This window comes from Pyxicephalus adspersus, chromosome 1 (assembly GCF_032062135.1).
Source record: "Pyxicephalus adspersus chromosome 1, UCB_Pads_2.0, whole genome shotgun sequence".
Taxonomy (NCBI): domain Eukaryota; kingdom Metazoa; phylum Chordata; class Amphibia; order Anura; family Pyxicephalidae; genus Pyxicephalus; species Pyxicephalus adspersus.
The window spans coordinates 142,760,704-142,774,553 of NC_092858.1; the positions used below are offsets into that span (position 1 = coordinate 142,760,704).

General features: G+C 35.7%; 1 protein-coding gene across 1 annotated transcript in view; it reads right to left on the reverse strand.

Annotated features, from left to right (window-relative positions):
- Positions 1-1,290: 1,290 nt before the first annotated feature.
- The window catches only part of NOS2 (nitric oxide synthase 2), a 41,347-nt gene continuing 28,787 nt past the window's right edge, over positions 1,291-13,850 (reverse strand). The window contains exons 22-28 of the mRNA XM_072429727.1: positions 11,238-11,401; positions 10,382-10,592; positions 9,728-9,815; positions 8,164-8,285; positions 7,214-7,359; positions 5,624-5,818; positions 1,291-4,888 (exon numbers count right to left, since the gene is read on the reverse strand). Coding sequence (XP_072285828.1) covers positions 4,829-4,888; positions 5,624-5,818; positions 7,214-7,359; positions 8,164-8,285; positions 9,728-9,815; positions 10,382-10,592; positions 11,238-11,401 — 986 coding nt within the window. The 3' untranslated portion in view covers positions 1,291-4,828. The remainder of the gene's footprint in view (positions 4,889-5,623; positions 5,819-7,213; positions 7,360-8,163; positions 8,286-9,727; positions 9,816-10,381; positions 10,593-11,237; positions 11,402-13,850) is intronic.

Consider the following 13,850-nt stretch of genomic DNA (forward strand, 5'->3'; position numbering starts at 1 on the left):
CAGCCTATATATGCCAATCCTCTTCCAGAGACTCAAAAGATTTGCATCAAATGCTAAGAGAAGGCCCATAAAACTGGGTGACTCCTAAATTTCCTGGCTGAATGGACAGCTATGCACTTTACCTATGTGGTCAGGCAGTCATTCCAGCACTGTTCATTGTGTGTGATTTTAAGATAAAGAGGAGGAGATCCACATTTCCAGAGGAAGATGGAAGGGTTCCCTTCCAATGCAACAGTAAAATCCAAGAAGTCTGACATCCACATGTATTTTTTATTTATTATTTTCAAGCAACCCCAGTAGGTATTACTTCTATCTCCTAAACTATAAAACCTTTCTATATTCTTATTTTTATCAATCTTTTTATCAGGAGAAAACATAACATTTCTTGGATTCTCTTACAAAATGAATATTGTAAATGAAAATGTTCATTGTAGGATGGAATAAAGAATATATTTGTAGCGGTATCAGACAAACAGAACAGGGTAATCAATGTACTAATAAACTGCAGGAAGGGCTCCATGTACTCCATGTATTAAACAAATAAACATTTAACAAATATATATGTAGTGCTCCTTTAGGGTGGGATGCTTCCAGTCCTAAAACTCTCCAGAAACTTTAAGGTTTATGTGTTCATTTTGATTGGTTTGAAGTTGTGATCGTCCTTGCGGAGTGATTGGTAACTCTATCCTGTCCCCAGTTTCGGTATCTGGCCAGTAGTGAAGGGGATCATCAGCGACAGGTGTTTTTCCTGTGCCCAATCAGTGTGATTGTCAAGTGCATTAAGTGTATTAAAAAAAATTGAGAATTAGGAGGTATGGAGACCTGCCATGGAGTTCTAGTGATGAGTCTGTGGAGTTGGACAGCTCCGGGTGGGAGGGGGATGGGGGCAGGTATTATGTTGCCAAGGAAGGAGAGCAAGGGAAGCCTCCCGAGACGCCTTTGAGTTATACTAGAGACCTGTTGAGAAAGGGAACCTATAGTGATTACTATTTTCCAGACCTAAACCCCCTAGAACTAAGCTGAGTTCTGAATCTCTAGGTTTATTTCACTCCAACAAAAAAGAGAGGAGACAATGAACAAGCAGCTCCTATGGTGGTGGGGGGTGCATTCTACAAATATACTATATATATATATATATATATATATATATATATATATATTTATTTATAGTATATTCTTGTATAAACTCAAGCGAGAATAGGAAGGAAACAAATGTACAGAGAATTACCATCAAACAACACAAACATTTTTTCAGACATCAATTTTTCATTACAAAGACTTGACATGATATTGTGGTCATTCACTGTATGTTTTTATTTAATATCCTTTATATATATTACAAGATATTAGGATTTAAAATATATGTTCTGTACATTTATTAAAATATGTAAACTACTTTCCAGTTTTTAATAATTATTATTTAGTAAAAAACTATTACATAAAATAATACAAACTGATAACATTTAGATAAATTACAGAATACTATTGCACATTATAAATATCAAAGTACACATTTGGCCAAATATTTAAAAGAAACATGTATTGAGATATATACTGGTGCTGTTGTTGCTGACCTCTCATGAGAATACTAGTTACCTGGCTGTTAAGGCAACACAATTACTTCAATACTTTTTACTGGGCCAAAATAAGTGCAGACTGGAAGTTCTGTCTGCGCTCATTGAACAAAAAAACGGCCAGATAAGTAACATTTTACAAGGAGGTCATCAACCACAGTCTACCTGTTATATCAGGAATAGTAGCTGTGCAACTGGACCAGCCAGGTTGCTGTCAGAAAAATACTATACCTCCCAACATATTTAATTCACCCAGCAAAGCTGTCACATTAGGGCTTTAATAGAACATTCAGACCTCCCCCTGAGTCCCTACTGCTGTACAACCCAGTTCCCAAGCTCATCTAATGGTAGTCAACCTACACAGCAGACAGTGCTATTTAGCATCTCCTAAAAACGTGCTATAAAAGCCCTTATAAGAACAATTAAGGTTCATCTATTTACACCACAAGCAAATGCCTTTTATATTTGTTTTGATGCTCTGTTTTGCAGTTTCCAAGAATACCTCAGTTCAAAAATGTAATGTCAAGGCATTCTTTCTTAGCTCCAAGGTGCATATTTTTTGTAGCAGTAAGGATTCAGAAGGAGGTCTGCTTGTTCTTTGATACAATTTTAAATAATCAACTGCAATCAAACTGCAAAATGCAGCATTATTTAGGTTGTAATGAATTGCACAGGATTGCATACATACAAATTCACCTAAAAACAAAGAAATCTCTCATGCAAAAAAAAAATAAAAAATAAAATTCAGGTACCGGGACCCCTAACATCCAGGGCTGTGTAAGCTTTAGATTTATAACTGTCTATAACATCTTCCTGCTCCCACATGACAACACTAGGTACCTTAGCATTGGTAAATTACATGTTCTATATATGAAATGTAGTTCAGTCAACCCTAATAGTTACATATTTATGCTAAAAAAAGGCAAATGTCCACCAATTTCAACCAAAAAACAAAAACAAATTTGAAATCTGCATTTACAGATCGCTAGGGCTATGTTCAGTTTGTGAATATTGTAGTTAGCACTTCTTCACATCTGAGAACTGTGCCCACCTGTGGCTGCCCATACAGAATAAACATTGGTGATAGTGAGCAGTTTGGTAATGCTTTTTAAAGCAAAGATTTTAAAGCAAATCCATGTAAATCCACGTAAAGACATATTTTGGAAACTAGAGCAGTGCAGCCTCCATGTGTTATACTGATGTTACCTATATAGCATTAGGTGATTAAGGAAAAACATTCTTGTCCTTAAAATGTTAAAACAATAAAAAAATACAGAAAATATAGTTGTTTGGTTGTTTTCATACAATATTAAATTAGCACATTTAAAATTGAAATAATAGATTGGTAAAACTGTAAATTAGGTAACTACATCAAAATCCCACCAAAACACTCCTTAGTCATGACTATGCGATTGGCATCTGATTACATTGAACCACAATTTTTAACTCTGTACCTTAAATTGTGCTCTAGGGCAGTTCCTAGGTTGATCTTTATACTTAGATATGCTAAAGAGTTTCTACAAAATATATAAAAATATTAATTAAATAAGATTTATTCATATTATTTACACAGCGTTAGTATTACACAAGTGAAACAATGCTGGAATGTTCTGTTTTGTAATCAATGAAAAAAAAAATAGGTGTAGACATCAATGAGTGTTCTGTAAACCACAAAACAATAATATTATAGAAGTTGTGTGACAGCACCTTTGTACAAAATGTCACAATAACCCTATCATACTGGTAAAATCTAATATGTAACACGAGTTTGGTTACAAAGTTAAAAAATGGTAAGCCTAGGTTTACAGTTGCAGTAAAGTTGCGGTGTGTTTACTGCTTCCTTATGCCAGGAGCCGCTGCCTCTTGGGAGACGCTACCTGGTAGCCTCTACTTGCAGCAGCTCCATAAGGAATGAATAGGGGGTGGCAGTGAATGGTCATAGAACTGCTTACTGCCTCCAGCTATCAAATGTGCTGACGTTGGTATATAAGAACCAGTGCTGCAGTGTTCAAGTACCACCAAGTTGCCAGGTGGGGGGCCATGCAGGATCGCTCGATCCCAAGGTTGCATGTGAACCTGGCCTAAATCCTGCCTGCAGGATGCATTTCTGCACTGCCTTGTTGTATATCCAGTTATTGCTAAAGCTTTTCAGCAACAAACTCACATAAATATTAATACATTTTTATGCAGATTCATTCACTTTAAATTGAGTATACACAATAAAGTTTTTAAAGATGTTAGCAGCTTTAAAAATGTTTATCATTGCACTAGTCTAACAGATCTCACTGGTGTCATTTGACCTATTATTGTGCTGCCCGTGCAAAACAAAAGAGTCCGCTATGTGGGACAAAGGCACATAGTGTTTTTTGCTACATAAATTGTCACACTAAGTATCGAACTCATCCATCTAGTCAAAAACTTGCTTTAAGATTCTGCAATTAAATCCACTATATTCCTTGCAATATCCATAGCAGGCTGGGTGGGGTCTCTTACCATGCATCAGAGGCAGATCATGGTTGGCGGGACAGGAAAGCAAAGTGCCGTACATGCCTTCCTGCCTCAACTCTCAAGAGCCCCCAGCCCTGATACAAGCAGTGGAGATGGCTTTTAGGAAACATCATGCAAATATAAAAATGTCTCAATGGATGGATGCTTTTCTGGGGTAGGCTTTCCAAAGCGGGCTGCCCTAGGTAGCACCAACATGTGATGCTTTGTCTTCATGATTAAAAGAACTAAAATTCAATAAATAATGGTGGGCCAGGGACAGTAAGGCTGACATGGAAATAACTAGATGATACTGGAAATGAAATGGACTTCTAATACACACTGTGAAAAGCTGACTCTGAGCAATGAAGTGAAGGTAAGTCATTTCAGTACAGGAGAGTGAAGGTAAGGCTAGAGTTCAGCTTTAAATAAATATTGTGGACTGTGAAATTATTTTTATCAGGTATTCTGTAGTGACCCCAATATTGGTAAACTATTAGGTAATTTCCATTAGTAGGTGGAACCTGATAGAAGAAATTAACCAAAGTTTCTTTGTTGACTTTGGGTTTCATACTCTTTGCACTGTATATAAAAGATTGTATGATTCTAACTTAGCTTGTTTTGCATTCAACTTTTGATTATATTATATTTATACAAAACTAAACCACATATTATAATAACATTTTAGATTTTTTATAATAATATTCTGTTAGGCATTGAAAAACTAGCGACGTGCCAGGAACCCAGCTGGGTGAAATTCGAATTCCATTCTAAAGCTGGAGATGTTTGTGGCCAGCTCCAAATATATCCTCATGATAACGCATTTCATTCTGCAAAGCAAACAAAAACAATCACAATGTAGTGATCATGCATTTTGTTCTGGATATATTTCATAATTCTAGGCTTAGAACACAGCTGTTTGGAATAACTGTACATGATACCAAAATAATGGGCTCTTTGTCTCTTGAAGTAAGCTTCAACATTGTAGAATGTTTATGAATGGCAGTTACCATTTCTGGTATATGACAATGTTAAGGAATATTGTGCACCACTGTGAGGACAACGACATGCTCTCTCTAGTACCAAATCCAACTTACTGGCATTGTAACTTTTAAGGCAAATTGACATTAAATTTTTTTTTAAAAGATTCTCACATTTTAAATAGTAAATGCCACTGGCGATCTGGTTTTCTCCTGTAATTTGCTGGAGAAGGTTTTTACATGGTTTCCCTAAGCTTCAGCAGCTGGATAAAGGTACTGATGTAGGTAAATGGCTGCGGGCAGAGCTAGATGTAGCTATTCACTAATAGAGCTGTCTATGGTGCTACAGTTATTTACAGCAATAGAAAAAGATTTTTATCCAATCAAAGGAAAAGCCTGTCCAATAGTTGTAATAATAGGATCAACGGGTAAAGCCTGATACAAATATCTCTAGAGAGAGCCTGGTACTTGTAGCAGCCTACATCACATGAGATTTTGAAAATTTGACCATAGTTTCCTAATTCCTGCAACTTTTATCTTTAAGTCATTGGTTACTGATTGATGGCTCACTATGGTATAACTAACCTTTAGCTGGGAAATATAGTTTTCTGCTTCCTCCTCACTCATTCCCTTGTTTGTTGCAATAATCCACTTAATTGTTTTGGCCACATCTCTGGCCATCTCAATGTTTCCGCAAATATATATATGTCCTTCATCTTTGAAAACAATCCTGATCATATCATCAGCAAGTTGATTCTTCAGAATATCCTGAACATAAGTCTAGGAGTAAAAACAAGATTTATTAAAACATATGTATTGCAGAAAGTGAATGTGGTGAAGCTCTAACTTTAGCCAAATGATCAAATGCAAGCAAAACTTATGTTTTTTCCATGTGTTTGGGTATTCTTTACAAAGTAAATTTTTAGCAGAATTACTAAGGCAAGTGAATTACTGTGAACAGCCTAAACCTAATGAAATACAATAGGAAAGGTGTGTAGTAAAGCTGATCCCATGATTAGAAGAAAAGTTTAGGAATTTTAAAGCTCTACCCCCTAATGATACTTATCCCTAATGTAAGTGGTCAGTGGTCAAATACAAATGTATCTGCTTAAATTTCACTACTGGCAATGCATTGGAGGAAACATACTGATGGGATGCTAAGACTACAAATGGCTTCTTCTTTTATGTTTAATTTTCATCCTATCAAAGGCCACACTGTTTTCATAAGTAGTAATAATGACATAATTTATTCTAGACAAGATAAAACAAGAAATGAAGTCTAAAAAAAGAAAAAGAATGTCACCTAGAGCACAGAGAGTTGTCTGCCTATTAAAATCAGGCCTTGACCAGAGCCCCCCCTTTATTCACCTTTAAACCAACCCCCCCGTCCAAATGGGCATGAAGGGAATAGTATGCATGTGAAGGAAGGTTTGCAAATTGATGTACAAGCCCTTTGACTGGGTAATGCATGACAACATGTACAAGTCTAACAGCATTTCTAGTTAAGATTTCTCTCTTTATTGTTTTTAGTTAAAATGCTACCCAGATGAATTTAGTGGGAAACCAAGTAGGTATAATATGAGCTATGACTATGGGTAATAAAGGGTCAAATTTTGAGAGAGGTAAAAACATCTGACAACTTCTTTTTTGACTTTTTTGGTAAGAGATTGGCTCCTAAATTCCAGAGACTGCAGATATGTTATGTGGGGACCTACTGTATATGTTGTATTTATTTTGTATTATGCAGAATGTTATACGAGTCTTGGACACCTAATACTCCTATGATGATAAAAATTTCTGGCAGGTAGATCCCACTATTGGAGCACCTGAGATAAAGAAAACAGGCTTAGTTAGCACATCAGGTGATTTATAACTAATATTTAACTTTTGGCTGGCCTATCCTTTAATTTTTTATATAATGAAATAAAATACCTTATGGTATTAAATATACTCTTGTTTTGTACTCACTTTGCCAAAAACCCTGTCTTTATTCTATCCTCTTCATTTTGATTTACCTAATTACAGGCCAATAAAATCGAAAAATTTGATCTCCCTAAAACTGACACTCCTAGGGGTTACCACTATTCTATAATGAAATAAAATACTATAACAAAGTCACCAAGTTAGAGGCCAACTAGCCAGGTAAACAGTAATTTTACCCTACTTGTTTCTCACCTTAGTTTGCCCTGGTTGCCTGGAATATGCAGTGAATACATCTTTTAAAACACCTTTGTTTTTCATGAATTCCTTTTCTTCTTTGTAGATTTCATCAGAGGTTTGCTGGCAACCAGACAGCAGTATCATAGGGCTAGCCTGTGTTCCTGTGATTAAAGCAATCATACATAATGAGATCATTGTTAGTGAGGAGTAATCTATACAGTATAGGTAGATCCTCCTTAGGGAATAAATCCGCAGCAAGATTGGATTCTTCCTTGTATGTGTCTGTACGTGTTCATTTATTCATTCATAGACTAAACTAGAATAACTAAATCGTTAAATGAAACTTGTACTGAGATAAAACTGACTGAGGTCACCATTTCTGACTTTTCTAAAAGGTGAATATCCTAGATGTCTGTGATCTCAGTATTATAAGTTACTCATTCACAATAAAACTAAGCACAGATGCTAGATTGCTGTTGCTGAAAATGATCAATAAGGACAGTGTTTTTTATTGTATTGTGTGGTTGAAAGTCAGTAGGAGTTGTAGCTCTTCTTCCTTTTTTATGGGAAACAGTAACAGTCAATACCTGTCAGTCATTCATTGATTCAGCAGGGCAGGTAATGGAAAATACCAGTTCTTAGATCAGTTTTATTTTATTTTTTAAAGTTTATGTTTTTACATGCCACCGTCCTGGTACTACACTTGTGATACCTAGTGCAAAGGTGTGAGCCATCCTTCATAAGACCTTTATTCTATTTATGGTTTCAGCTCATATCATGTAAACTTTGTATATTTATAGCTGTCAGTCACAAGTCTATTTATAGTGCTGATTAGGTAACAACATTGAATAAATTAAAATTTGTTGAGAAAATCAGCACATTATCATGGAGGGCGCTTTAATATTAAACTTCATAAAAATAAAGTTACTAATATTAATTTAGCATCAGTTGGCTATTAGTCATACCTTTATTTTCTGCATCATACAGTCTTTGTTGCCAGAATGATCTGAATGGTGAAATTCCTGTACCTGGACCAATCAGAATGCAGGGAATTAAAGGGTTCTCTGGAAGATGGAACGTGTTTGTGCTGTAAAAAAGTTACATGTACATTATTACTATGTACTCAGGAATTCAACAAATAAAGATATTGTATTAAATTTGTGACTATTGAGATCCATGTCATTCAACGGTTTTTTACCTTTTTGCTAAACACAAACTGATAAATGTAAGGAGATGACTGATCAGGAGCATATATTGGGAAAAAAACTGGCTATTTAGAAATCAGCATATATCTAAACCAAAACACAAAATCTAATGTGTAGCAGCCAAGCAAACCATTAATATAGTAGCTATATTGGTTGTGCTTTTAGTTTTTCTTTCCTGGTGATCCTGCTAGTAACACCCTTCTTGTTCTAGGGTGAAAACAATTGTTCACTGTTTATCAATGGAAGAGTAGAATTGTCACCCAAGGACAGGAGGAGTGTGCAGGTATAAACGTACATTGGCTCACAAATAAATATGCTACAGCCACACCATTGGGTACACTATACTCATATTGGGTTGGACCTACTTTTGCCTTTAAAACTGCCATAATTCTTTGTGGCATAGATTCAACAAGGTGCTGGAAACATTCTTCAGGGATTTTGCTCCATATTGAGATACCCATGATAGAATACATCAGTTACTGCAGATTTGTCTGCTGCATATTCATAATGTGATTCTTCCATTCAACCACATCCTTTCTGTTTGATAGAGATCCTGGTGCTGTGGAGGTCATTTGAGTACAGTGAACTAATTTCCATGTTCAACAAACCAGTTTGGAATGATTTCAGCTCAGTAACATGGCATGTGTTTATACTTGAAGTATCCATCAGAAGATTGGTGCATTGCAGGAAAAATTTGTCACCAAGAATACTAAGGAAGGCTGTGGCACTCAATGATACTTAACTGGTACTAAGGACCCAATGTATGCCAATAAAATATGCTTCACACTATTACACCAAAAACTACTAACCTGAACCCATTGATACAAGGCAGGATAAAATCTATGATTTTATGTTGTTGACAATTCCAGTCCTACCATCCCAATGCAGCTTAGTGGATTTTTTTTCCCTATTCTGACCATTCTCTGTACACCTTGAAGATGCTTATACCTGAGAATCCTAGCAAATCAGCCGTTTCTGAAATACCTTTCTTCCCCATTCTGATACTCAGTATGACAAAAAGTTTAACAGGTGCATCCAATAAAGTGGCTGGGGAATTTACATACATACATATATATATATATATATATATATATATATAAATATATATATATCTCCTAGATTGTAAGCTTTTCTGGGCAGGGTCCTCTCCTCCTCCTGTGTCACTGTCTATATTTGTCATTTGCAACCCCTATTTAATGTACAGCGTTGTGTAATATGTTGGTGCTATATAAAGCCTGTTTATTAATAATAAAAATAATAATATTATTATATCAGAATTCCAATATATGTTACGGTATTGTGCATAGCAATATCTTATACATACCTTCTAATAAAACAAGGAACCAGTGCATTGAGACCAATGGTATTAAACCATGTACTGCACACTCCATGGTGAACAGGACCATGACCTCCTAGAACAGCAAAGAAAGGAATTTTTTTAATATACTGAAGATTGTAATATTATAAAACAAAGATATTTACCGTGTAATTGTTTTAGGTCTGGAATGAAAAGCTTACACAGAATCACTCCATGGAAGCCTTTTGATTTTTAATGTTAGAAGCAACACTTCAGAGTTGCTGTCGAGTATTAAAAAATTACTATAGTTAATGGTCTGAAAAGGAAAACCCTTTTAGCTTTCTACCATCACAATGGCGATCCCTACATACTCAAGGCATTTTCTTTTGCTTTCTATGTTAAGAAAAATAAGTATAATAAAAAGTAGTGGTAATATTTTGCTATTTTATTTAGAAAATAATGCAATTTTTTCAGTTCTGTAAATGTATGTGACAATTACAGTAACTACCAGTTGGCAGTGTTAATCTGCAGGCTAAATGCAGCCTCCAGGCTTATTGTGATCACTGTTATAGCAAAGCTGATCATATGACTCAGAATTGCCTTAGTGGTTCCTTAATATCAGTGATAGCCAAGGTTAAGAGTCCTTTGTGGTGCAAGGTGTTAATTCAAGTTCAGTATTACCTTTTGTTTTGTAGTTTACAACAGCCAATGTCAGATGGATCTCCCCTGGTGACATATCTTTTGAAGAGCTTATAGAGTAGTACCGTGCCTTCAGTGGTGGGAGCTGGGTTAACACAAATGTAGCGGGCACCTCCAGAGATGGAAAGTCTTCCAGTACCTCAAGTAATGATGGAAAGTTGTACGACTTCCATGCATTATACTTTTCAGTGTTCTACAAAAGCAAAGACATTGGCCCTATTACAAAGGATAACCTGGCAAACAATTAGGAGATGCAATTTAAAATCCAATTGGTGATTATGTTATGTGTAAACTGTAATTACTACTGCAAGGGGATTACCATGTAACAAAAGCATGGGGATACCTACAGCCTAGCCCCTAACTCTAACTTGATATGCTGAAGAACCAAATAAGTGTTGGCCCTCCATACCAATGATGGTGCCATGAATGTTACCTGTAATGAGGGTTGGTATTATAGACACCCCCTGCAATGGGTTTTTTCCCACTGGCCACCAGTTTAAGATACTTTTTTCGCACCACTGCATCAAAATAAATTGGTTTTGCTAGGAGTTTTAATATGGCAGTGCAAAATATTCTCTTGCCTAATAGGCCGAAAATCTTAAATCTATTTGGTTGATATGAAGTTAGGACCCTTTAAACTGCTTTTCTACATATATTTAAATGTCTGCTGCTTAGAAAAGTACAATATCAGATTCACTTTTAAATTATTTTGTCATGCAACTGTTTTCTATATACATACCAATTGAAGTATATCTCAAATGCACCTAAAATAGACATACAACACGCCTGAAATAAAATGAAAGTCTGGTGCTTAAAATGAAATGAACCTTGTACGTACATTACTCAAGTCTTCCAGTCTCTGTTTATCCTTTGCATCAGCGGCCAGCAGTGACAGCTTTTTCAGAAGTAGCTGGGAGGGTGGAGTAGTTATGTCTACAAAATAGGTCAAAGCTTGGAACAGAGAGCAAGGAGGGATTTTCTCACTGACTGTCCAGAAGTTACCTGCAAATACAACAGAAGAGGAAATCATTTGGAAGATGTTACAAATTGTTCCAGTCAGTTTCTAATTTTCATTGTCTCAAAAAGTTTGGGGGATTATCCTGTTATCCTGTTTCAGGGATACTATAATGTTTCGTAACTGACGTAACCTTGAACAGTTTTGGATATCCTTCCTACAGTATATCCTATTTAGATAGCTTCTCTTGCCAATAAACATTTGTAAATTACCCAATTTAATACTTAAGTTTAAAAGAACCGTAATTAATGTTTGTACCAACTTTTGCACTATTACATAACCCATGTCACGTTGAAGGCCCCTTAGTTAACATAAATAGATCTTGACATCATTTAAGTTATTTTTAAGTTTTTTATAGTATATAATTATTAAAGATTTTTAAACAAAATGATTGTGCCATTTTTTAGAGGAAATTTTCTAAATTTGATCTTTTGATCATTATGGCTGTGACAGCCTCTCTTCTAATCTCAAACAAGCAGTCTGGCAGAGGTATGTTGCTACAGACCTAAATCATTTTATACTTATGAACAATTGTATGATCTGCTCTCTAGTTGATACTTTATAGAAATACATACAAGTGAGCTGCCTGGCTAGATCTTTGACTGAATGGTTTTGACTGAATGGTTGAAAAATTTCATGTTTTTATGCACAGATATCAACTTGATCAGTTGGCACTGGTTGAATAAAAATCTAACGTTTGCTTGTTCAGATATGTTGAATAAGTTAACACTTCTATGTGATCTAAATACGTTTTTACATATATGTGAGATTTTCCTAAAAGATAAAGACCATGTAAAAGTTTCTACCCAACTTACTGTACCCAAAACAGTAAAAATCCACCTTGAGAACAGTGGCTATTTAAATAGAATTTACATGAAATGATGTATATTTTCTTTATTACAGTCATCAAATTATACATCTTGAGTAAATGCAAATTTCAAATAAAATTAGCATTACAATTAACTTGCATCTTCTGCTGTCCTTGGGCTTTAAAAGCCACATTAAATAGAATTTGTAGATGAGGATCTGAGCACATAATTCTAATGTCAGTCATTGTTCTGCTGACTTTCACTGTTGTATAACAAAATGTACCAACATCATGAATCTCCTCAAATGGCAACTCTAGTCTCCCAAGGTTATCTGATGTAATCTTACACACAGAATGTGTGGTAAGGCACTAAAAATGATGATACGATTCAATAATCATATGTTTTCCTGTTTAGGAAGTAGATCCTGGAATTTTATAAGGGGTCTACATTTCCCCTGCATGCTCTAATTCAAGCAATAGGAAAGCCAGTTGACCTAGAAAGGTGTGTTTTTTGATGTTCACATGATTATATTGCTGTTATTGTTCTTTATAGTGGAGGCACTGTAGCTACTGATGTAGGAATGTCACAAAATGTTGGCAAAGCCTGGTCAATCGAGAGCATATTGCTCTCTCCAGAAGGGGTAACTGTGAGGCATCAATTTTGGTACCAACAGAGAACTAATTTTTAGCGAACTTAAACAAGTTCCCTTTCTCTGCAAGGACAACATTTTGTTTGCTCGACTAGAATTTATTTTCATGATTTCTGCTGTGGTTGCTTTTGTAATCTGCCCATACAATAAAGTAGGTTGTGGCAAGTTCAAAATGAAAACTGCAATGTGCAAAAGTTATGTCCTTTAAAAGAAAAACACTCATTTCAGAGTATAAGGAAGTCAGTGTTTTATTGTTTTACAATGGTTCAATGTAAGCTATAATTTTCTAATTAGTGTAACCAGACACCAGGGTTATAGCTTTTTTTAAACTTTATTCTTCATCGATATGTCTAACTAAACAGACTTTCCTTTATAATCAGCAGCTGTTGCACAATATATACAAAGCTGAAATAAATATATGTTTCTTAATGCTTCTGATTTTACCAGTGTGGCAACAAATACCACTGACAATGGCCTTGTTGTGTCTTTGATTTAAGAAACCTAAAAATAATAATAATTATTTTTCTTTACTATGGCGACATGAAATGTTTGTGTGAGTGATGCGACTCACTCAACTATTATGTTAGATCAACCATATACAGAGTGAGCTTTTTCAGCATCACAACAATTGAGCAATGATTAGGAAGTCTGGGGGTCTATTTATAAAACAGTGATCTAATATTCACTGAAACATTCCCTGGTGAGTTAAAATGCATACATTAGCCTTAACTGGTACTCCCCCCAAGTACCCCAAACTCAAGTTTCCACTTGAATGAAAATGACACTACTGTAGTTTGTTCCTAAAGCAGCGGTCGCTAACTGGTGATCCGCGGACCACGAGAAAATTTTCTCATGGTCTGCGGCCCTGGCCGGTGCACCCCGAGCAGGGTCAGGAGAAAGACCCCCCTAGCAGGGCGCACTGACCAGAGCCGTTGAACATGTCCCCCTACAAGTCCCAGGTGCAGGGAAGTGGGCGGG